The following is a 26,598-nucleotide window of genomic DNA, read 5'->3' as shown; positions in this document are numbered from 1 at the left end:
AGTATTTGTCTACATGGATTTCAGCCTTCTCTTGATGATATCCCCTCATCAAAAGCAGCATTCATCTGCCAGATTTAAGGTACTCTGAAAATCCATTATGAATTACCAAAAAGCACATTCTGGTAGCCTCATCAAGACCTTCCAGTGGATCTAATTTGTTTTGTTCCAAGTCAATGGTACTGGCATTGGACCGATCCAGCTCCTTGTCCTGATCCTGTTCTTCCAGTTCTATTCCTGCCTGCTCTGCCAGGGAGCTGATTTCCTTCTTTGAGGAGTAAAGCATGATGGACAATATCTGCAGAGGGAACACCAATATGTGATACGGAAACTATGAGCGAGTACCAATAGTGTTCATAAGATGATACAAACAAAACTCATCTGTAATTTGTTGAATTCAGTCATGATCAGGAATTCCTCTACAAATCATGCCGTTGTCATTTTAGGTAGCGGCAGTGTTACTAGCAATCTGAGGGGCTTTGGGTTCTTTATGTTTAAATCGTGTTTATTCAACAGCCATAACAGGTTGGTATACACATACTAAACAATAACAATAGAACAAATCCTAACATCCAACTTGATACTATAATGATCTTCGATTTATGCAAATCAACTACCCTACCCAACCTCCCACCCCTCCCTTCCCCACAGCTGTCTCTGCCAATCAGAAAAATAAGTCACAGATTCAACACTCTACTACATGCTATGTGGGACAAAAAAGTCCAAAAAGGCTCCCAAAATAGAGACAAAAACCTTCCCCAGTACAGGGTCTAGTTTTTGAACTCGCAATCATTCCATCATCAAAAAGGTTATCATCTCTGACCTCCAATATGCCAAAGAAGGGCCCTCTGCTAACATCCAGCAAAGCAAATGCATCTCTTACCCATAAGCATAATCTACTACTACTACTACTTATCATTTCTATAGCGCTACAAGATGTATGTAGCACTGTACACTGGGCATAAAGAGACAGTCCCTGATCGACAGAGCTTACAATCTAACAGGACAAATAAGAGATAAGGGAATTACTAAGGTGGGAATGATAAAACATAGGTACTGAACAAGTGAGTAAGGGTTAGGAGTTAAAAGCAGCATCAAATAGGTGGGCTTTTAGCCTAGATTTGAAGACAGCCAGAGATGGAGCTTGATGTACCGGCTCAAGAAGTCTACTCCAGGCATATGATGCAGCAAAATAAAAGGAACTAAGTCCGGAGTTAGCGGTGGAGGAGAAGGGTGCAGATAAGAGAGATTTACCCAGTGAATGGCGTTCCCAGGGAGGAGTGTAGAGAGAGATAAGAGTGGAGAGGTACTGAGGAGCTGAAGAGTGAATGCACAATAAGAGGAGTTTTAAAAAACCCTTAAGGCCTTTTGGAAGTGAATGAGCAATAGGAAAAAACATCAAAAAGACTCTTAGTTCAGTCGCCAGTTTACATTCCATAATTGGTAGTTCTTTATAACACAGTGGCAACTAGGCTATATCTTATTTGCAAGCACGTTCTAAAAATGGAGTACTGGTGAATTTTGCCTGGCCCCTGTCCTGTCCTGCAATGCAGAAGGAAGCAAGTCCACTTATGTTCAAAAATAAGTTAAATGGCTATCTGTAATCTAGACAGTATGTCCCATCATAATTTATATTGGACTGAATGAACCCTTCAGAATCTCCAATATTTCAGAGGCTTTAAAAGGCAGTAAGTTTATTGCAGAGAAAACAAGCAAAATATGCCTTTTCTTCATTTTCCCACATACCAACCAGAATGGTCTCCCTTCCTAATGCCATTGCAAGGCAGTACTTTTTTTTTTTTAATTCTGTTCTACCACCATCTGTGGATTTGTCATTACACATTAAAATGTGGGGGGTCTCCTGTCACAACAGACCAGAAAAATCAACCAAATGCTCCAAAAACTCTAGCTTATCAATTTTAATAAAGTAAAAAATTATTTCACTGGAACCTTGGCATCACAAGTTAACATGATTTATTAAATTGTTATATGTTTCAAAGTGCTTAGATGTTTTTTTTATCTTGTGTCTCTTATAGCAGTTTGTGGCTGTCTAATATTTTTCTAATGTATCCCTTTCACTCTTTTGCTAAATTTGTATAATCAAAAAGCTCAATATTATAGATGTTGCATACTGTGGCAACAAATCAAATATCTAAGTGCATGATTATAGAACAGCCCATACTCCCTGGGAATGTTATGTTATTTATTCTTGATGTACCACTGTTACTGCGTTATAAATCAAAGCGGTTTATGTTGAAAATTTTATGAACATGACAGATCCAACAACATTAAATTAAAACAGCACAGAGTCACATTGTGAAAAAGAATAAACTGTGGTGAATAGTTTGGAGGTTTGGTTAACTCTGGAGTTTAAACAATTCTTGGGTCAGTAATCAGTCACTTGGGCTTGATGGACCTTCAGTCTGTCCCAATATGGCAATACTTATGTACTTTATGTGGTGGAGAAACACATGCAGCTTACGGTATTCCGAAAATTACGCAGATAAGAGGGAGACCTGCCCATGCTCCGCCCATGTGTTCACCCCCTCACAAATACCTGCTATGTAAGCTAAGCAAGCAATTGTAGAATAGTGCAAAGGTGGAGTTTGGGCATTTACATGTGTATGTGCACACATGTGTATGTAATGCCATTATCCTAAATATGTATATATGCAATGGGTGCATAATATTAGTGCTTGCATTATAGAATTGCCTGTAATGTGCCCCTTTCCAAAAACTACTGCCCCATCCCCGCAAACTACCCTCCTGCAGCTGACCCACAACTTAGCAAACTGTCTCCACCCCAACATCTTCCCTCCACACACATGGAAAGGGGAAGGGGATGGGATTTGATATACTGCCTTTCTGTGGTTACTGCCAAAGTGGTTTACACATTATATACAGATTCTTATTTTGTACCTGGGGCAGTGGATGGTTAAGTGACTTGTCCAGAGTCACAAGGAGTTGCAGTGGGAATTGAACCCAGTTCCACAGATTCTCAAACAACTGCACTAAGCATTAAGCTATTCCTCCACTCTGCACACAAACATATACACACAGAGATTTCTAATAACTCCCTAGCATGATGTGCTGCATTTTAAGTTAACCTGAGAACAGCAATGTTGCTGTCTGGCTTATTTCAAGATTCTACTGATTTTTTACATTCATGTCTGGAAGCTAAGAAGAATGTCTAACATGTTTGGACATTTTTCAGAGTTTAAAAACTCTCCTTCAAACATTTAAGACTCTGCAGTCGAAATTGCTTTTTAAAATGTTGACAGCAGCCTTCAACCTTACACCTGGCCTTTTTCAGTGCCAGGGCATGATCTGGATAATGCTACTACTACTACTACTACTAAACATTTCTAGAGCGCTACTAGGGTTACGCAGCGCTGTACAGTTTAAACCAAAAGGACAGTCCCTGCTCAAAAGAGCTTACAATCTAAAGGACGAAATGTCAAGTTGGGGCAGTCTAGATTTCCTGAATAGAGGTATAGTGGTTAGGTGCCAAAGGCGACATTGAAGAGGTGTGCTTTGAGCAAGGATTTGAAGATGGGCAGGGAGGGGGCCTGGCGTATGGGCTCAGGGAGTTTATTCCAAGCATGGGGTGAGGCGAGGCAGAAAGGGCCCTGTTGAGTGGCACTTATATTAACTCCTTCATCTATACAGCTCCAATACTCCCTTGATGTGTGTAAGAATAACCAGCAGCAGAGACTGTGGATAAGTCCAGCCAATGGGAAGTCCGTAAAGGCATAGCACAGGAAGGTTACTCCAGTAACGAAAAGAGAAGAGATAAGCCTTGTGATGTAGAAACAAAATTTTAGCATGTGGTGGGAGGTGGAAGAGAATTAAAACCACTCCCAAATAGGAAAGCCGTTCCAATAGCTGCAGCATACAAACTCTGATTCACAATAACACAGCAATTAGAGAATTGCACCTGTCAAACAGTCCTCCCTTTTCATCTCCTCTCCCAATCACATCCGCTCAAGGAAACAAAATACATATATATACACACATACTGATATAACCACTTGTGCACAGGCACAAACATGCAAGCGTGCACACACATACAAAAACGTATGTGCAGGGCACACAAAAACAGGCATACAAGCCCACACACATACACAAAACAGAACTATGCATACAAATAGACAAAACACAGACACAAGACATACATACATGCAGAGGGATTGGAAAGAATTCCAAAAAATATGCTCTGTATGCTTTCCCCTTAATTATTTAATTTTTTAAGCAGCCGCAACAGTTTTAAAAAATCCAGACATTCAGCACCAGTGGTGCAGAATATCTGGACAGAGTGGTGATATTTAATCCGCTCTTTGAATAACCTATGACAGAGTTTTGGCTGTCCTAAATTATCTGGATCAAGTATTACTGGTATCGGAATAATACCCTGAAATGCCTATGCTCCACCCCTGCACGATCTGAACAGTTCCATGGCAGTTAGTAATGATTTTCAGCAGCACTACTTTTAAATACTGGTCCTTTTGATTATAGGATATATTTAAAAAAAAAACATAAAAACAAACAAATTTTGTGAATCTTCACAATTACAAAAGTACATAAGTATTGCCATACTGGGACAGACCAAAGGTCCATCAAGCCCAGCATCCTGTTTCCAACAGTGGCCAATCCAGGTCACAAGTACCTAGCAAGATCCCCAAAACAGTATATTTTATGCTGCTTATTCTAGAAATAAGCAGTGGATTTTCCCCAAGTCCATTTTAATAATGGTCTATGGACCTTTCCTTTGCAAACCTTTTTTAAACCGCTTTTACTATATTCTCTGTCAACGAATTCCAGAGTTTAATTACACGTTGAGTGAAGAAATATTTTCTACAATTTTTTTAAAATTTACCACTTTCTAGCTTCATTGCGTGCCCCCTAGTCCTAATATTTTTGGAAAGCGTAAACAAGCGACTCACGTCTACCTGTTCCACTCCACATTATTTAAGACCTCTATCATATCTCCCCTCAGCTGTCTTTTCTCCAAGCAGAAGAGCCCTAGCCGCTTTAGCCTTTCCTCATAGGAAAGTTGTCCCATCCCCTTTATCATTTTCGTCGCCCTTCTCTGTACCTTTTCTAATTCCACTATATCTTTTTTGAGATGCGGTGACCAGAATTGAACACAATAATCGAGGTGCGGTCGCACAATGGAGCAATACAAAGGCATTATAACGACCTCATTTTTGTTTTCTACTCCTTTCTTAATAATACCTAACATTCTATTTGCTTTCTTAGCCGCCAACACACACTAAGAAGAATTTAATATTTCAGGCACCAGTCACTCATTTTTCCCAGGAAGCAATTAACTTCTCTAGACTCTTACCTCCAGGTCTCTGAGAAGCCAGGTCTTACTAAAGCCAGTCCCTTTGCTGCATTTCTTCACCAGCAGCTTAAGTAAGCCAGATTGTAAAAATGTTGCCTGGATCTCTTCAAACCCAAGATTCTGCCAACATAGAGAGAAAAGCTTAATCACCAAAAGGTAAAGAACTACTTAAAGAGATACCACATATTTTAATTTACAACATTATCCAAAGTATAGAGCTCTCTGATGAAAAAAAAAATAGTCACTCTCCTATTTGCTCATATTACATTGTTCCGAATGCTAACAGGAAAAACCTTAAGGTTCAATGTGGATTGAAATCTCAGGTTGTGTGTACAGATAAACCCTTGAATCAACCAACTGAGAACCCAGTCCACAAATGCATACCTACACTGTCACCATTCAGGCACTGTAAATTACCACCACTGGGTTTTATTTCAGTCCCAGTCAGATTCTGCATATCACATCGCCTCCAGCACTGAAATGGTTACAGAACAGAAAAGAAAGAAAAAATGCACAAGCATACTAAAAATAAACAGGCATTTTCTCTGATGGAAAGCTTTTAATAAGTAAATCACAAAACTGTAAATTCATGGGCTAATCTGTGAAACCCTTTCCTGCCAAGCTCTAGATGAAACATCCTGGGTTTATGAATATTTTAAAAATGTATTTCCACATGGACATGACAATCATTTATAATAATGGAAACCTTATATTGCATTTAGTGTAATTTATATTCTATTTCTGCATTTTAAAATCTTAATATAAAACAGTTTTACACAGTCATTTAAATGGCACATAGTCTAGCAGCTTAGTTGGTTATAAAACTGCATTTCTTTTCACTTATTTCTTACATATTTCACACTCCCAGTTTCACAGCTCCAGTGCTTTTTACATTCATAAAAACATTACCAACACTCACCAACTTTTCCAAGCCCTGACCATACCCCCAAAACCCACCAAGTTCAAAACATATTTCTTCCCCTATTTAAAAAAACAAAAAAACTGAGCAGGGTACAATTAGAATGTATTTCTATACTGCTAAAACCACCGGGTTCTTTGCGGTTTACAATAAGTTTAAAAAAAAAACAAACAAACCCAAGGCCATATCTTGGGAAGAATAATACAAACCCAAATAACTGAGTGGATAAACATGTCCTGCTATAGTATGTGCAGCCAGTTAAAGGCCTGGTTGAAGAGCCAAGCTTTCACCTGCTTCCTGAAGTAGAGATAGTCTTGTGTTAAGCGAAGCCTTTCAGGGAGTGCATTTCAGAGCGTGGGGGCTACTCTAGAGAAGGCTCGCTGGCGGGTATCACATTATGCGATGTCCTTTGGAGAGGGTGTGGTTAGGGAAACTCCTTGGGAGGACCTTAGTGACCTTGAAGGTGTGTAGAGGGAGACCCTGCTCTTCAGGTACTCTGGGCCATTTCCTTTAAGGGCCTTGAAGGTCAAACATTAATGTCATGTATTATGTCCTTTTAAACTAATTCTCATTTGTTTTCTGACCAAAATTCTCTGGGCAAAACCCCAATAACCCCCTGATGGGTCACTTAAACTGAAAAGAGCCATGTTTACATTTTTTTTAATTGCTTCTCACTATTTTCCAGCCTAAGTTCTCTAGATAGAGTATTCCACCAATTAACACCACGTTTATTATTTATATTGTGCCTCACAATAAAACATTGGTCAAAACTTTACACATACACAACAGTAAAATTAGACATAAAACAAAATGGAAAACATCCTAGATTTCAACCTCTCTGCTATTTCCTTTATAGTAAAGATCCATTCTATCAGACTCCAACTTCCTTAACCTCCACTTCCCCAATTGCAAGGGCTTGAAATACAAAGCGCTACACGCGTCAACCTTTTCTCACATGAGCACGCAGTATTGGAATACACTGCCGCGCAACTTAAGAACAATCAACGAGCAAGCTTCCTTCCGCAGATTACTGCAGACCCATCTTTTCGAAAAGATTTACGGAAAGAACCAAAATACATAAAGCCCACACTTACTGTTCACTAATGCATCATACATTCACCTCTGAACTCTCATTCCCGTATTATCACATCATTCATACCTTACTCACAGAAAGATATATACCATATGACTTCATGCCTTTTTATCGCCCTCTAAGCTCCTATTGTTTCCTTCCTAAGTTTCAATGTTTGTGCTCCATTGTTACATTCCTTAACGACACCTCAATTGTTTCGCATAACTCTGCACAATGTAATCCATAACCAATCTGTAACAAATTGTATTTCCAACATTTAACTCATATTGTAAGCCACACTGAACCCGCAAAAAGGTGGGAAAATGTGGGATACAAATGCAATAAATAAATAAATAAAACTAACCACCCAAACTGGGGAAAAGCCATGCTGTCTCTTTTTTTTTTCTGAAAGCCCTAAACACAGTTTCCCAAATGTTTCTCCCTGCAACTCCTGTGCTCTGATGCTCCATCTTAGCATGTGCTAAGTGCCACATGACCTATGGGTAAAAAAAAAGAAATGGCTGTGCAGTCCGTTAGTACGAACTAAGCTTTAGTAAAAGGGCCCCCAAGTTTTTACTGCCTCCTGCGTTGTTGCTGATTGTCCTGACTCCGCCTCCTGATCCAAATGCCAAGACGACATCCTAAGAGCCAGGGGCGTAGCCAGACCTTGGCGGGAGGGGGTCCAGAGCCCGAGGTGGGGGGGGGGGCACTGTTTAGCCTGCCTCCCCCAGCTGCCGATCCTCCCCCGTCGCCAAGTACCTTAGCTGGCGGGGGTCCCCAACCCCCGCCAGCCGAAGAGTCTTCTTCAGCGCCGGTCAACTCCAGCGCCTTCGCTGATGATCTCTTTCTGACTCCTTACGTCCTGTGTGCATGTCCTGTATGTAGCCCCATGCAGGACGTAAGGAGTCAGAAAGAGATCATCAGCGAAGGCGCCAGAGTCGACTGGCGCTGAAGAAGACTCTAAGGTACCTGGCAGCGGTGGGGGTCGGCAGCTGGGGGGGTGGGGGTCAAATGTAGAGGAGGCCAGGGCTTACTCTCTGGCGGTCCATGCCCCCGTGGCCCCACCTAGCTAAGCCCCTGCTAAGAGCTATTTATTTCCCCTTCTCAGCGGTGCACAGCAATCATTAGCCTTTAAGCACTTTGCTTGCTATATGCTAATTTTGATTTAGAGCTTTGTTTCTATTTTACTTTAGTTTCTACTGTCTGTGTATGCTTACTTTTTTGCAATGTGCATTCTGGACTGCTTTAGTTCAATACATCTCTGTTCTGATAGGCAGAACTTTACTAAACTCACCGGTGAATCTAATCTTAGACAAAAGCAGGAACTAGCAGAGGGAATGCCAAAGGCGATACATTACTAGTTCGTAAACTGTGCCTAGTAGTCCGAAAATGTATTTTGCAGTCATGGACGTGTTACTGAACCACTTGCTTATTAGAAATGGAGAAATCAGGTCCATCAATTACTTGTTTGAAAGGCTTGGGAGGTGTGCAGGTCTTTTAGGTGTTAAAAAATACTTTTTGATGGTTTGGGATAGCTACATTCAGCACATGAGATCACGGGGAAGGAGTCTTATATTGAACACTGTATAAGACTCAAGGATCAATGGTACTTAGGTTCTCGGGTTTACAATGTCTTACCTCTCATGATGCTCTACCTTATTCTCTCGGATCACCAGAAGCCATAAGAAACCAGGCTGAAGGTAACAGTTTCATTTGGTTTGGGATTTTTTTTTTTTTTGGGGGGGGGGGGGGGGGGTATCAATGATAAAACAGGTGAGACAAATTTTGTCTATTTTAACTAACCGTTGAGCCCGTAAAAACGGGCTAGTAAAGCAAGGGGGGGGGTTGAAAGCCCCCCCCCCCCGGATAGGTCGCCGCTGCCCCTCCCCCCCCCCCTCGCCACCCGGGCCAGGTATGTGGCTTCAGTATTCAAACCGCCGGAACGCAGCACACAGCTCATCTGAGCTGCCGTCGGCCTTCCTTCGTTCTTCTCTGCATGTGTTCTGCCCTCGTGTGACGTAACGTCGGCAAGGGCGGGACACAGGCAGGTAAGGAAGGCGAACGGCAGCTCAGATGAGCTGTGTGCTGCGTTCCGGCGGTTTGAATAGTGAAGCCAGGTACCCGGGCCGGGTGGAGGGTGGGTGGCGGCGGCGGTTCCCTCACTCGCAGGTGCGCAGGTTTCCTCTCTGTCACGCCCCCATCATCACGTATTGACGCGGGGGCGGGACAGAGAGGGTTTCTACTGCGCATTTGCGAGTGAGTACGCCTCTTGCCATTTATATGTTTGATGTTGATATTAGCAGTGTTCTATTTCCTCTGTAAATTCTGATTGAATATAATGTGTTCTGCTGTTAACTCACAAAATTGTTTCAGATTATGCAATGTACACACAGGCATTCCCAGGGGCAGAGTTTCCATATATATGCGCACACTTTAAAATCTGTGCAGTACTTGGGCATATTCTAGGAATCTACTTTAGAAAAAGGTTCTTAAAATAGGTACATTTTTGAGAATTTTTATAGGCACCCTTTTATAAAATCCCCCCCCCCCACACACACACACACACCCCCGAGCAGCTTGTCCATTGACCCATGCTGAGGTTTTGTTGATCATAAACTCTGGGAGACTTACACAGCAGGCAGAGCATTAAGAAAAACTATGAAGGAATGAGAACAAAACTACAGCACAATTAATCTTTGTTAAAGCTGCATTTGGGTTTCAAGTCTTTCCTCTTCAAACATAAATAAACATAAGAGGTTCCTCAGAAATTTGGTTTACCTTAATTGTCTTATAAAGTCCTTTAAGAGCAAGAGATAAGACCCACGTTGCTTCCACTGCCTCTGCGAAACTGCTGTCCATGTTCGCCTGCAGTAGGTGGCTTACGATGAAGGAAAAATGTTGGAGGTACCGGGTGAGCTGGGCTTTGGAGTCGTCACTTTCAGAATCACACTGATGGATCAACTGGTAGTCTTTCACTAGAGAGACAGTATTCAGAAATGTGATGGTTCATGTAAACCCTGCATCCAAGACCACTGCTACCATTTACTATTCTTAATGATACTCTTGAGTTAGACAATTATTTAATACTAGAGGAACCATGCCAGTTTCCTCAACAATAAAACGGGCCCTAGGAAAGCTATCATGTAAGCTTTTTTCTCTCTCTCCCCTGCCCTCCCCTCCATGTCCAGCAATTCTCCTCTTCCCTGCCCTCCTATCCATGTCCCGCAATTCTCTCCTCTACTGTCCCTCCCATCCCATCCATGTCCATCAACTCTCCTCTGCCCTGCCCTCCCTTTCCCTTCCTCCCTCCCCTCGATTTGTACCTGAACGTTCTCTGGCTGGCTGGCGCTGGCTTCCATTCCGTTTGTAACATCCCCCCTTGATGTCAGTTCGTCTTCAGCGTTCCCTTCCCTCTTACTGCCTCTGACATCATTACGTCTTGACGCGAGGGCAGGACAGTGAGGGGGAATGGAACGCTGGAGGCTGGCTGACGTCAGGAGATGTTACGAACCCAGGCAGCCAGGACGTTATGAACCCAGGCAGCCAGACATGGAACGTTGGAGGTGCAAATTATTATATAGGATGGGTGAACTAAAAAAAAACAAAAAACAAAACCCAAAACAAAACCAACCTTTTAGAAACGTATAGCCCTGTTTACTAAGGTGCGCTAGTGTTTTTAGCACACGCTAATGCTACAGACACTTATAGCTAGACACTTATAGCATAGCTTAATAAACAGGGTCCTAAAATTGCTGGGGTAGATATTCAGCCGGTGGTGCTCAGTGTTTTGCTGACTGCCGCTGGCATTATCCCTGAAAATTCAATGCCGGGTCATGTCTGGGCTCCAGCACTGACCGCATATGCACAGGTGGTGACAATACTCCATTTAGGGACCTTAGATGATGAAAACATAGCCAGTTATGTAAGATATTCAGCATTTTATGCATCATAGCCACTCAAGTAATGAATATCGGCACTTAACTGGCTAAGTGCTGACTCCGTCCCAGGAATGCCCACAAAATAGCCGCTTCCAGTTTAGGTGCTAACTGGGCATTTTCAATGGCACTGTCCGGCTGAATGCCCCTGAAAATGCCCGGTTAGCCCTGGACAAGAAATCTGAATATCTACTGCACTATTATTTTTCTGCCTTATTTCACATCTGGGTCACACTACTTCTAGTATTTCCTGACATCCCCTACGACATACAGGCCCAGCACCACAATGAAGTCCCATGACTAAAAGCAGCACACAACCCCCTTCAGTCACTGCCAGTTTCAACATCAGTAAGGAAAACTTTAACCACCACATTATGGCTGCTGAATCAAGTAAACTCCACTATAAAGAACATGTTCCACTCAATGTGGAAACTCAAACGACTAAAACCTTTCTTCCCGAGGGAAATATTCCGTAACCTAATACAATCAATGGTACTAAGCCATGCAGATTACTGCAATGGAATCTATGCGGGATGTAAAGAACAATTCGCAAAGAAACTCCAGACAGCCCAAAACACAGCAGCCAGGTTGAGATTCGGTAAAACATGATTCGAAAGTGCCAAACCCCTCCAAGAAAAACTGCACTGGCTCCCAATCAAAGAACGTATCATCTTCAAAATCTGCTCCCTGGTACACAAAATTATCTACGGTGCAGTCCCAGGATACATGACAGACCTCATAGATCTACCAACCAGAAACAGAACCGGATCATCACGAACATGCCTGAACCTCCACTACCCAAACTGCAAAGGACTCAAATACAAAGCAACCTATGTATCCAACTTCTCCTATCTAAGCACACAGCTATGGAACGCACTGCCAAAAGCCATGAAAACAATCTACGACCATCTAAACTTCAGGAAATCACTAAAAACCTACCTGTTCAATAAGGCGTACACTACCGACCCAACATAAATGCCTCAACTCTGCAACACAGCAAAACCAAAGATCGTATTGGACACTATATAACCTCCCCTATCTTCGACCCCTAATGTGCCTGAAACATACCTACCTTATCCGACCTTAACATTACATTGTATTTGTCTACCTTATTCGACCTTAACATCACACTGTATTTATTTGTCTACTGGACTTGGCGAACGCCTTTATGGTACTATGTAAGCCACATTGAGCCTGCAAATAGGTGGGGAAAATGTGGGATACAAATGTAACAAATAAATAAATAAATTAGGGGCCCTTTTACGAAGCGGCGGTAAGCCCAATGCAGGCTTACCGCACACTACTCTGAAACTACTGCTGGCCCAATGCACCTGCCATCTTAAGTGCGTGCTATTTCCGTCATAAAATAAAATCCCAGAAATTGGTAGGGCGGTGCTAATCCAGCCGTAATCGGGCATCGCCGTGCGCTGCCCAGTTACCATGGGAGTCCTTACCGCCACCTCAATGGCCATTTTTTTTTTGGGGGGGGGGGAGGCTTTTTACCTGCTGTGGTAAAAAGGGCCCTGGTGTGTCAGAAAAATGGCCCCCACCACTACCACAGGGCCTTTTCCCCGCAGCCTAGTAAAAGGACCCTTAAGAATATTTTGATGGACGCAAAGCTCTGAGCACCACCACCTTCTCTCCCCCACTGATATACTCACATGCTCTTTCTCTCCGTCATTATCATTTTTGGCTGAAAGAATAGGTGGGTTAGACGCCATCAAGTGCACAGTTTGTTTAAGCAAATGTGAAGTAACAAGCCTTTGCCATCTATTTTTAGTTAAAATGCAAGATAAATAGATCTTGTAGGTACACAACAGTAGGTGCACAATGATTCTTAGTTGTGAAGTCCTTTTCATACGATGTGTGTGCATGGGGAAGAGCAGACACATTTCATAGTACAAGACTTCATTTCATGGTCTTAACCAACTTATCCACATAACCTACTACAGTGAATTTAATGTTCCTTGCAAAAGGCTGGCTTCTTCCAAAGGCAGCAGAAATGCAGTACTTTAGCTATACTACTTACTGTACTAAGAAAAAATTAATGTCACAATGGCACCGCTGTACTATATAGGTCATATCCAGTACTATGCCTAGATATAGATATGAAAAAACAATGGATTTCATTTTATGAAGAAACTAGATATGAGTATGCAATAATAATCAAGAGTCAAAGAGAAAAAAAAATGATGCCCGTTCAGGAGATATTTTGACCCAGTTTGCACCCACCGGCGAAAAGATTTTGGGATCCTAATCAATAAGGATTTCTACATCTGCCATGGAGACAAAGATGGGAAGATAGTTCTATCAGATCTGACCTTTTATGTTTTTGATTTATATAGGGCAAAGTATTAAAAACAATACTCCATTCTTCAGTCACCCAGAAAAGCTATGAAAAAAAGCCTAGTCAAAGAACCTGTTTTCCTTTTCCGGGTTTTGACGTCAATGATCACCGCCCTATTCTTCTCTGTGAAATGCTTCAAGATGATGACATTATGAGGCTCGTTGGCACTGTCCATATACACTGAAGAAGTCCCCATGCACAGCACCTACAGTACAAGGTGGAAGGAGACAGCGTTAAAACAACCCTCCTGCAATAGCTCCCATCACAGGGCTTCAATATTTGTACCTGCTTTACCTTTTATCAATAACATTATTTTTATTTTATTTACAGGTTCTTCTCACCATCAAAATATCTGAATATGCCTTACACACTTGATGTGCAACTAGAAGCTTGGCCAAATATAAGCAGGTCTGTCCCAAAAACAGACTTTTCAAGGTACACGACCTTCTTCCTACATGGGCTGCTTTCCTCTGGAAAGGTAACATGAATTCTGTGCTACTTTATAATTTCCTTTTGTCCTGTTTTATATCTATATGTTCCACCTTTGCTTATACTCTAGACCGTCTATGAAAATGTTTTATTATTGTGTTGACATTGTAATGTAGTATACTATGATTCAAACTAATAATGAAGGCAATCTCCCTCTAATATTTTCTATCTGAAAAACCCAAAAAAACGTGAAGGAGAGAGGTAGAGACTCAACTGGCTTGTACTCTAATAATGAGTTCGTTATATATATAGAGGTGAAGCCTCAAGAAGCCCCCGGCTCAAAAATTAAAGAGCTCTCGGGAGGCTGGGCTGCTTCATCATCGGCAAACACCCCATTGGTCTACTGCGAATGTTCTTACAGATCGTTATTTCTCTTCTTTTCTTTTTCTTTTTTATTTTATACTTTTACACTTTTAATTTACTTAGCTTAGTATCCAGGCTCTCGAGACGCTGAGTATGAGGTCATACTCAGCGTCTCGAGAGCCTGGATACTAAGCTAAGTAAATTAAAAGTGTAAAAGTATAAAATAAAAAAGAAAAAGAAAAGAAGAGAAATAACGATCTGTAAGAACATTCGCAGTAGACCAATGGGGTGTTTGCCGATGATGAAGCAGCCCAGCCTCCCGAGAGCTCTTTAATTTTTGAGCCGGGGGCTTCTTGAGGCTTCACCTCTATATATAACGAACTCATTATTAGAGTACAAGCCAGTTGAGTCTCTACCTCTCTCCTTCACGTTTTTTTGAATGTAGTATACTATGCCATACTTTGTATTGTTTGAATATTTTTACTACTGTAATTTGTCTATTGCTTATGTTTGACTTATTCTTGCTGTACACCGCCTTGAGTGAACACCTTCAAAAAGACGGTAAATAAATCCAAATAAATAAATAAAAATAAATACAAATAAGTTCTATGCTGCAGGTGCGGAATTTTCATTTGGAAGTTTTTGTTTCTACTATGGATCATTATCTCTCTATGTCCATCTATTATTTAACATACAGTACATTGCCTTGGGTGAAATTCTTTAAAAAAAAATGCAGGTAACAAATGATTATATATAAATCCCTGCCTTCTACAACCACACTTCTGGTGTTTCTTAAAACCTGTCGGGTCGACATTCAAAAGCATTTATGAAACCAGTATCAGCACCAATTGCACAAATGCTACCTTTTTTTGTAATTAAAATTTATCGATGGTGGTTCTACTCAAAACTCTGCTTATTCTAGAAACCAGGCAAAGCAGTATGTAGAAATTCTCAGAATGGTTTTGGGGGGGGGGGGGGGGGGGGGGGGGGGGTGGAACAATAGGGGGTGGGGGGGTCTAAAAACAAATACTCAGTGACTTGAATGTATCAGTTACACATACAAGTGCCAGTGCTCAAACATGCATAAATTTTATGCCCCACTACTCATATGTATCTCAGTGTTAAAAATACATGTAACTTTATATGTACTGTTTATGTGGCATCGTGCTGCTGAATATTGACCTCTGTGTGAAAGTTTTAACTTCAGGTTTGTCAGTCTGTTTCCTATAAGCTTAAACTTGTAAAATGACAAAACCAAATTCAGGAAAGCACCCTATTACTGATGAACAACATTGTTGCAAGGGAGATCTGGATTTATTTCTTGCACCTGGCTTCAGCTCCTCTGACCAGCCAAGGCTTGGGATGCTAATGATAGCGTTCACAGTTTCTAGAAGAAAGTGAGTCCCAGCTACTGTATGATGGTGACACCCAGCAACCAGGTTTAGGGAGTAATTGTCTGGCCAAGCACTGTCATAACTTATGGCTGAGTTGGGTAGGAGAGGGATTACATGTAAACAGTTGTGAATGAAGGCTCATGGAACCAGCTTCTACTAGGGCTGTGGTGACACTTGAGCTGAAAGCCCAAAAGAGAACAAGGAAACTATTGCTCTTGATGGATTGCATAGTGCTCCAATAATTATCAGCACTGTACAGTCCCTGAACCATACAGATTTATAATGGTTGAAATGGCTAAATAGGAATTTTTTTTTAATGCAATACTTATTTTGCATGAGACATGAAAGAAAGATAATAAGAATGATCTTAAAGACTGTTGCAGCTGAATCATCTAAAACCTGCTGCTTTGACCCATAAGGAGAAAGAGAGATCATAATTCTAGGCTAAATATAGTAATTAATTTTGAAACACAAAGTGACAGTTGGGAGGCGGGACTAGTTCTGGGCAGACTTATACGGTCTGTGCCAGAGCCGGTGGTGGGAGGCAGGGATAGTGCTGGGCAGACTTATACGGTCTGTGCCAGAGCCGGTGGTGGGAGGCAGGGATAGTGCTGGGCAGACTTATACGGTCTGTGCCAGAGCCGGTGGTGGGAGGCAGGGATAGTGCTGGGCAGACTTATACAGTCTGTGCCAGAGCTGGTGGTGGGAGGCGGGACTGGTAGTTGGGAGGCGAGGATAGTGCTGGGCAGACTTATACGGTCTGTGCCCTGAAGAGGACAGTACAAATAAAAAAGTAGCACATATGAATTTATCTTCTTGGGCAGACTGGATGGACCGTGCAGGTCTTTTTCTGCCGTCATCTACTATGTTACTATGACAGCATTGGTACCATGCAAATTAAAGAATATCAGCTTTCTTTACTATGGCCTAGATGTCCATCGGTCCTCTCTGATGTGTTATACACACCAGATACCAAGAAGAACAGCATTCAGAACTCTAGCAGCTGTACTGGTCTTAAAAGTTGAACATAAAGATTCTTTTAGATATTAACGTGGCACTGTTACCTAAATAAAAAGGTTCTACAATGTAAAACATTACCTACAGGCTTATGCAGCAGGGGCGTAGCCAGACCTCGGTGGGAGGGGGGTCCACAGCCCAAGGTGAGGGACACAGTTTATCCAGCCTCCCCCAGCTATCGATCCCCCCCCACACCACTTTTGACCCCTCCTACCGCCGTTGATCCTCTTCTGTTGCTGCCACCGCCAGGTACCTTTGCTGGCGGGGGTCCCCAACCCCCGCCAGCAAAGGTACCTGGTGGCAGTGGGGGAGGGGCAGCGGCAGGAGGGGGCAGTAGCGGGGGGAGGGTCAAATGTCGAGGGGGCCAGGGCTAAATCTGTGGCGGCCCATGCCCCCGTTGCCCCACCTAGCTACGCCCCTGCTATGCAAAAAGGTGAGAAGCTCTTAGCAAGTTCAACCCTAACAATTTCCTTACCTCTGGAAAGCCTACTAATACCAACAAAGTGAAGATATTGGTGCGTTTCAGCTGGAAAGGGAGCTGTTTAATGCAATGGTCTGTGAAGGAAGCAATCACATCATGCCACTGAGGGCAGGCATTTAACTCCCGAAGAATTTCAGCCATGGAGCATGCCCAGTCCAGACCTACCCGACTGAAAGAGACAAGCATTAACACAGAAAGCAAAACCACCTTTAAACTGAAAAGCAAATACATTTGTCACTTACTAAAACTAAGTCATTTTAGAAAATGCATTAAAAGTGGCAGTTTCCCCACATGACGTTCAATATGCTTGTCTAGATAAGATCCTACCTTACAAATGATGCATATTATTTTGTTCTCTTGCCTCTAAATAGGAACATTCCTGTTTCTTGTCACATTAGCTTCCCCTTTAGGTCTTTTTTTCTTAAATTACAGAATAAAGTGTGTAGATGTTAGTTTTGGCAAACTATGGCTCTAGGGAGGCAAGATGGGTTCCTGGCTGTGGCAGCAAGAATGTTAACACTTCTGTCTTGAAGTGATATCAGTGGGGCACCAGCGCTCTCATTCTCGTCTCTTTGTAGAGGGCTGCTTCCTATGTGTGCCTCATATCTATGGGGGGGGAGGGGGAGGGACCCTCCGGAATGGCCCCCATTGTGGCCTTTGGACTCAAAAGCTTACCCAGCCCCAGTTTACATGTCCAGTGAAATGACCACATGGAACCCTGCAGAGAAAAGTACCTAATAACTACAGCGCAAAAAGAAGCTTTCAAAACCCAAAATATTCATGTCTTCCTAGATACTGAAAAAAAAAAAATAGAATTAAGAGTTACTTGGGGGTACTGAGTACCAGCACCTTTTCCAATGTCTGCTAAAATTGACCCATGGACCCCAAGTTTTAATGAAAGAGCTCAGGCCCTACACACCAATTCTGCCTTGTCATAGATTCTGTGACTGGTTGCAGGGGGCCCAGCTATTGTGGGGTGGATGACTCAGTGATCACCCCACCCCTAAAGGGTGACCTGACATTTGAGTACCAGTACCTTTTTCGCTTTATATGTATACCCGAGTTTGATTTGTCCCTGCCTTTCTCAGGGCACAGACCGCAAAAGTCTGCCCAGCGCTGTTTCTGTACTAAAAGTTCTTAAGCTAACTTCGAAGCCTCTTAAAATTTACACTCAAGCCCATCCATATCTATTCAGCCACGATCAGGGACCAATTACCGGCGTCGCCACCCAATCTCTGCTAAGATTCCATAGATCCACTCCTTCTAAACAGGATTCCTTTGTGTTTAACCCACGCAATTGGGATAATTCCTTTGTGTTTATCCCACATAATTCAATTGGCAATTACATAAATATTTAACCCCATGGAATACTTGTATCTGTCAGTGAAAGACAAGTGACCTTTTCATGTGTAAGAACCACTAAGCTAAATTTTTGCTTCTGTTCATCCAGTGAGTCATTGATTCCTTTAGGTAATAGCATGAGTATAAAATTGCTTAGCACCTGTCCAGACAAACGGCTCCCAGACTGAAGAGAAGATGTATAGTCTTCCATCCTTCTGGCATGGCACTTCCATCTCCTGTCAGCAGCAGCTTACGTTTGGCTGAGAGGACCTTAGCCACAGCAGCGTCCACTTCGGCAGGGGAAAGCCGGAGAATCAACTTTCCCACAAGGCCCAGAGTTAAGTGATAGGTTTCATTTAAGTGGCCAGCATTAGAGATAACGACTTGGAACATCAGTGGCAGGATCTGCTCTAGATTAATTAGAGAGACTGTGGAGCCCTGCAAAACAAAAGGAAAACGTACCGCGAATCTGCATAAAAATACACCATTATTCATTAACTTCATTTCTATGAATTCTTTTTCACAGTTTTAATAAACCCTATGCCTTATGCATACGAACATAAGCATTGCCATACTGGGACAGACTGATAGTCCATCAAGCCCAGCACCCTGCTTCCAACAGTGGCCAATGCAGGTTACAAGTACCTGGCAAGATCCCAAAACAGTACAATACATTTTATGCTGGTTATCCTAAAATTAAGAAGTGGATTTTCCCCTTTCATTTTATTAAAGGTGTATGGACTTTTCTTTTAGGAAGCTATCCAAACCTTTTTTAAACCCCGCTAAGCTAACGGCTTTTACTGCATTCTATGGCAATGAATTCCAGAGCTTAATTAAACGTTGAGTGAAGAAATATTTTCTCTGATTCATTTTAAATTTACTACTTTGTAGCTTCATTGCGTGCCCCCTAGTCCTAGTATTTTTGAAAGAGTAAACAAGCGATTCACGTCTATCTGTTCCACTTCATAACTATAAAAGTCCATTTTGTCTCTTCTGTGTTTATGACAATGACAGCTGAAAGATGTTTTACCCCCTCTTCCTCACCCGATACCTTCACTCCTGCGCCCGTTCAGCTGAACACCTCTGGAGGAAATCTCGCACCCATACTGATTTCATTCACTACAAATTCATGCTATCCTCCTTCCAGTCCTCCCTATTTCTCGCCAAACAGGACTATTACACCCAATTGACTAATTCCCTCAGCTCTAACCCTCATCGTCTCTTCACCACCCTCAACTCCCTCCTTAAAGTGCCCTCCGCTCCCACCCCCCCTCACTCTCTCCCCAATCTCTGGCCGACTACTTCCGCGACAAGGTCCAGAAGATCAACCTTGAATTCACCACCAACCCTTCTCCTCCTCTTCATCCTATAACCCACTCTCTCAACCAACCAACCCAGGCCTCCTTTTCCTCTTTTCCTGATATCACCGAAGAGGAAACCGCCCGTCTCCTCTCCTCCTCGAAATCCACCACCTGTTCCTCAGACCCTACCCCCACCAACTTACTTAATACCATCTCTCCTACTATCACCCCCCCCCCCCCCATCTGTCATATCCTCAACCTCTCTCTCTCCACTGCAACTGTCCCGGACACCTTCAAGCATGCTGTGGTCACACCACTCCTCAAAAAACCATCACTTGACCCTACCTGTCCCTCCAACTACTGCCCCATTTCCCTCCTACCCTTCCTCTCCAAGATACTTGAACGCGCCGTTCACAGTCGCTGCCTTGATTTTCTCTCCTCTCATGCCATCCTCGATCCACTTCAATCCGGCTTTCGCCCCCTACACTCGACAGAAACAGCACTATCTAAAGTCTGCAATGACCTGTTCCTCACCAAATCCAAAGGTCACTACTCCATCCTCAGCCTCCTCGACCTATCCGTCGCTTTTGACACTGTCAATCACAACCTACTTCTTGACACACTGTCCTCTTTTGGGTTCCAGGGCTCTGTCCTCTCCTGGTTCTCCTCTTATCTCTCCCATCGTACCTTCAGAGTACAATCTCATGGTTCGTCCTCCACCCCTATCCCGCTCTCTGTTGGAGTTCCTCAGGGATCTGTCCTTGGACCCCTTCTTTTTTCAATCTACACCTCTTCCCTGGGCTCCCTGATCTCATCTCATGGTTTCCACTATCATCTTTATGCTGACGACACCCAGCTTTATCTCTCCACACCAGACATCACTGCGGAAACCCAGGCCAAAGTATCGGCCTGCTTATCCGACATTGCTGCCTGGATGTCCAACCGCCACCTGAAACTGAACATGGCCAAGACCGAACTTATTGTCTTCCCACCCAAGCCCACTTCTCCTTTCCCTTCACTCTCTATCTCTGTTGATAACACCCTCATCGCCCCCGTCTCATCTGCCCGCAACCTCGGTGTCATCTTCGACTCCTCCCTCTCCTTCTCTGCGCATATCCAGCAGATAGCCATGACCTGTCGCTTCTTCCTCTATAACATTAGCAAAATTTGCCCCTTCCTCTCTGAGCACACCACCCGAACTCTCATCCACTCTCTCATTACCTCTCGCCTTGACTACTGCAACCTACTCCTCACCAGCCTCCCACTTAGCCATCTATCACCCCTTCAGTCCATTCAGAACTCTGCTGCACGTCTTATCTTCCGCCTTGACCGATATACTCATATCACCCCTCTCCTCAAGTCACTTCACTGGCTTCCGATCAGATACCACATACAGTTCAAGCTTCTCCTACTAACCTACAAATGCACTCGATCTGCAGCCCCTCCTTACCTCTCTACCCTCATCTCCCCTTACGTCCCTACCCGTAACCTCCGCTCTCAAGACAAATCCCTCCTTTCAGTACCCTTCTCCACCACCGCCAACTCCAGGCTCCGCCCTTTCTGCCTCGCCTCACCCCATGCTTGGAACAAACTCCCTGAGCCCATACGCCAGGCCCCCTCCCTGCCCATCTTCAAATCATTGCTCAAAGCCCACCTCTTCAATGTCGCCTTCGGCACCTAACCACTACACCTCTACTCAGGAAATTTAGACTACCCCAACTTGACATTTTGTCCTTTAGATTGTAAGCTCCTTTGAGCAGGGACCGTCCTTCTTTGTTAAATTGTTCAGCGCTGCGTAACCCTAGTAGCGCTCTAGAAATGTTAAGTAGTAGTAGTTTATGACAATGACAGCTGAAAGATGTTTTACCCCCTCGTCCTGTGCCAAACAGAGATAGCATTTTGGGACCTTCAGAGCACATAAAGCTTAAGCACCAAGGTATTATTAGCACCCTCAGCTAAGAAGATTCAGCAATACAAGTACTGCACAATGACCCATCACCACTAGAATTTAGTTGTAATTATAAGGGGCATTTTCAATATGATGTCTAAATCCGATTTTGGATGTTTTGCAAAAAATGTTCAAAAGTCCAGTAGCGAACATGGCCATTTTCAAACCGGAAAAATGTCCAACTTTTTGTTTCAAAAATGGACATTTGCTAGACATTTTTGTGCTGTGCCTCTAAAAAAAAAATCTGGATTTTTTTTTTTTTTAAACATCTAAGGCCAGTGTTAAAAAACAAACAAACAAAAAACCCTGACTGTGGTGGCTAAATATTGACCTGACACCTGGTATGTGTGATAAGATACATGATAAAAATGGCAGAGGAATGGGGAGTCACGTGGTGCGATGCAGGAGTGAGGACTCGTGTGTGCTGAGCTCCTGCTAGTCCCCCGCATCTTTGCCAATTATCTGACCTCATCGGGGATCCGAAGGATTCAAATCCTATTGGGCTTGCAGAGCTGATTCGGGTGCTGCGCTTTAGCTGGCGGTAGTGACCGGAGAAAGCGGGATGGCGGCGAAACTTCAAAAAAAAGAAAAAAACAAGGCCGCGGAACCTAAGATGGCGGCCGCACCGCAATCGCCGAGTTCCAGCGTTTGCTCGGCATGGACATCCGAAATTACGGCGGAAGTAACGGCCGCAGTTGAGGCAGCCCTGGACAAAAAATTACAAGCAATATATGATAGGGCGGACTCGGCTCACGAACGCCTAGATGGATTTCATCTGGACCTGGACCATGTCCAACAAAGGATTAGTGATATCGAGGACCGCATGGTGTCTGAGGTGCAGCCGGTGGAAGCCCTACAGAAAAGGATAGTGGACCTGGAGAATAAAATCGATGATTTGGAGAACCGATCCAGGCGAAATAATCTGCGCCTGATCGGTTTGCCAGAGCAGATCCAAGAGTCAGAGCTGGGCAGTTTCCTTGAAACCTGGATTCCGACCACGCTGAAATTGAATAATATGCCAGGCCCCCTGAGGATCGAGAGAGCACACCGACTGGGGCCAAGGAGACAAGGAGCGGCGCGGCCTCGGGCGGTGATTTTGAAAATCCTCAACTACGGGCACAAACAGGCTATTTTACAAGCAGTACGAGCAGGAGGAGAACTTAAACATGAAGGACAGCGAATTCTCTGCTTTCAGGACTATTCCTCGAGAGTGGCAACAGCAAGGAAGGAGTTTGCACCAGTGTGTACACAACTTCATGAGATCAGGTTCGCTCTGATATACCCTGCAAAGCTGAGAGTACACCATGGAGGTACAGTAAAGTTCTTTGAAAATGTGTCGGCAGCTTCTGCTTTCATCCAAAGCCTGACACAGGGAGTGACTGACTGAAAGGTATCTCGGCGGGACGGGGTTCAGGCAAATGTTGTTTGGGGCCTGAAGCGGGAATAAATGTTTGAAAGAAGACTCTACATTTCAGGGACTCTAATAGAGCCAGCCAGGGCTCTGATAAGTCAACGTAACACACAGTCTGTTAAGATCAAAATGTAAACCGTAATTACAATAAGTGTTCAAATAGTATATTGATCAAGATAGATGGGGTACAATGTTTTGCTATGTGAAGGGGAGAGCAGATTTGAAAGTTTAACGGTGGGTTCCCCTAAAAAGAGGGAAAGGAATCATTTTTGGTAGGGGCTAGTGCACCTATACGTGATGAGTTCCTTGGAGAACTCGAGGGAATGGGTGAGGGAACTGATGAGGGGCGGAGGGCAAGGGTGGGGGGGAGGGGGGGAATTCTGCCTGAGTGAGCGAGGTGCAGCAAGTGACAGAAGGATCTGGGGAACGGTTGCTGGGGAGGACAAGGGTGGGGGGAGGTGGAGGCTGGGACACCTTCTCTCTTACATTGCAAATAACTGTATTATTAGCATGCTTCTACCAGAAAATGGTTAAGGTGGTTTCCTGGAATGTGGGGGGCATGACCTCCCCGATAAAGCGAAGTAAGATTTTACAAACCTTAAACAGACAAAAACCTCACATAGCAATGCTACAGGAGACACACTTAACGGGGCAGGAACACAAAAAACTATGTAGATGGTGGGTGGGAGATTATGTGGATAGCCCAACGACCAACAGAAAAGCAGGAGTCATTATACTATTCCGCAAGGGGCTTCCTGTTGTCAGGAAGAGGGTGGTTATAGACCCGAAAGGTAGATTTGTTATGGTGGAGGTTCAAGTGCATAATCAACCCCTGCTGCTGGTGAATGTGTATGCGCCAAATCAGTATGATAGACAGTTTTACCAAACCATAGTGAACCGGGTACATTCCTTCGACCAGATGCCCATAATTATGGGGGGTGACTTTAATTCGGTGTTCGATCCGCTATTGGACAGTACGGGGACTTCTAGAGTAGGCCCAGTGAATGTGAGAAAGGGAATCCCAAAGCTCTGTTCCTTGTTGGATATGGTAGATGCTTGGCACTTGTTCCACCCGGGGGAGAGGGACTACACCCACCTATCGAGAGCCCATGATACGCTTTCACGTATTGACTATATATTGGTTTCATCTTGTATAGTCACACTACTGGAACAGGTGGAGATAGGACCGACTCAGGTGTCGGACCACGCGTTTGTGTGGGTTTCCTTTTCTTGCGGGCAGGAGAGAGCACAGAGAGCCCGATGGCGATTCCCTAGGGAACTTTACTATGATGGGAAGTTCTCTTCTTTTCTACAAGCTCAATGGCGTGAGTAAACAGAGTTTAATAAAGACACTTATCAAAGGGACCCGGTATTGTTTTGGGAAGCAGCTAAAGCCGTGCTGAGAGGCACCATTATTTCATATTACTCCCATAAGAAAAAAGCTAGGGAGGCAGAGATTCTCAAGTTGGGGAAGATAGTCGGGAAGGCACGACAGAGGTTTGGAGTGAAGCCCTCGAGCATACATAAATCTCAGTTATTAGAAGCTCAGTCTGCTTTAAACCAATTAATACACGCGAAAACCAAAAAATCTATTCAATACTTCCGATACCAATTATACAAGCATGCTAATCGACAAGGGAAGCTGTTGGCCCGGTTAGTGCAACAGGTGGGAGGGTCACGTTTTGTTTCTCAGATAAGGGATGCAAAAGGAGGATTGCAGCATACATCAGAGGGAGTGAATGAAGTCTTTAGGCAGTTTTATGAGACGCTGTATTCGGCGCCAGATGAGCAGGGACTTCAGGCGGAATGGTACATAGCAGGTCAATCACTTCCTAAAATTGCGGAGATCCACCAAGATAGCCTCAAGGGGGATATAACAGAGGATGAGGTGAGCTGGGGTATTCGAGATAGCCCTTTGTTTAAGGTGCCTGGGGGCGATGGGCTGTCTGCTGAATTTTACAAAATTCTTGCGGATGAAATAGTACCATGCCTTACGGTGGTGTTTAATCGGTTTATACAGATAGGTGCCCTACCAGAATCACTGCGGAGGGCCCAAATAGTGGTTTTCTTAAAACCAGGCCGAGACCCCTTGAGTGCAGGATCGTATAGGCCTATTTCTCTGTTGCCTTTTGAGACAAAGTTGTTTGCAAAAATTTTGGCAAACAGATTAGCAAAAATTTTGCCGCAGGTGGTGGAAGAGTCACAGGTGGGCTTTGACCGGGGCAGAACAGTAGTGCGCAACATGAGGCAGGTTCTGGGGGCCTTAGAGAAAATACATCATCTGGCGACCCCAGCTTTAATAGTCAGCTTCGACGCCGAAAAGGCTTTTGACTATGTCAGATGGGATTTCATGTTTGCCATCTTGCGGGCATATGGTATGGAGGGGTTCTTCCATGATGCAATAAAAGCATTATACCACGGAGCGACAGCTGAGGTTTGGGTGAATGGAAGGGCCTCGGCCTCGTTTGAGATAGCCCGCGGAACTAGGCAGGGTTGCCCCCTCTCACCACTTCTCTTCATATTGGTGTTGGATCCCCTTATTAGGGACATCAAGCGGACGGGGGAGGTGAGAGGAGTGCAGATAGGGGAAGATTCTTTCAAGATCTCGGCCTTTGCAGATGATCTGTTAGTAGTTCTGGAGGATCCCCAGGTTTCGCTGCCTTCATTGACGGAACTTTTTGCGGAATTTGGGGATTTTTCTGGATTTCGGCTTAATCTAGAGAAATCAGAGGTTATGACCCTTAATATGAGGGAGGACCAGTGGGTGAGACTAAACTGTCCATTTAGAAGAGCGGGAACGGCCTTTAAATACTTAGGAATCCAACTCACTAAAGACCCTAGACAACTTGGAGAGGCAAATATTGCACACTTGCTAACACAAGAGAGACTCTTGGGAGATGGGAGGGGTTACCTTTGTCTTTGATGGGACGCATCGCGTTGTTTAATATGGTGCTGTTCCCTAAATGGTTATATTTTCTGCAAACAATACCGATTTACCTTAAGCAAAGGGATGTAAGTGCACTACATAGTATGCTTTCTAAGTTCTTCTGGGCTAAGAAGAGACCTCAGATTAAGTTTGAGTACCTTATGGGGCAAGGGAGAGATGGGGGGTTTGGAGTCCCTGATATTAAACTTTATAATATAGCTTGCTTACTACGTCACTTAGGGGATTGGTACCAGCAGACAGAGGCATACAGTGGGGGAAATAAGTATTTGATCCCTTGCTGATTTTGTAAGTTTGCCCACTGACAAAGACATGAGCAGCCCATAATTGAAGGGTAGGTTATTGGTAACAG

At 43.7% G+C, this 26,598-nt stretch overlaps 1 protein-coding gene across 2 annotated transcripts in view; it reads right to left on the bottom strand.

Annotated features, from left to right (window-relative positions):
* The window catches only part of ZZEF1 (zinc finger ZZ-type and EF-hand domain containing 1), a 168,770-nt gene that overhangs the window by 28,077 nt on the left and 114,095 nt on the right, over positions 1-26,598 (bottom strand). For both annotated transcript variants that reach the window (XM_030185993.1, XM_030185994.1), the window contains exons 40-45: positions 18,803-19,080; positions 17,296-17,470; positions 13,690-13,822; positions 10,114-10,310; positions 5,345-5,464; positions 107-295 (exon numbers count right to left, since the gene is read on the bottom strand). In XM_030185993.1, the coding sequence (XP_030041853.1) occupies positions 107-295; positions 5,345-5,464; positions 10,114-10,310; positions 13,690-13,822; positions 17,296-17,470; positions 18,803-19,080 (1,092 nt within the window). The remainder of the gene's footprint in view (positions 1-106; positions 296-5,344; positions 5,465-10,113; positions 10,311-13,689; positions 13,823-17,295; positions 17,471-18,802; positions 19,081-26,598) is intronic.

This window comes from Microcaecilia unicolor, chromosome 13, assembly GCF_901765095.1.
Source record: "Microcaecilia unicolor chromosome 13, aMicUni1.1, whole genome shotgun sequence".
Lineage (NCBI taxonomy): Eukaryota > Metazoa > Chordata > Amphibia > Gymnophiona > Siphonopidae > Microcaecilia > Microcaecilia unicolor.
The sequence above is the reverse complement of the archived record's forward strand: the minus strand, read 5'-3'. Positions and strand labels throughout refer to the sequence as shown.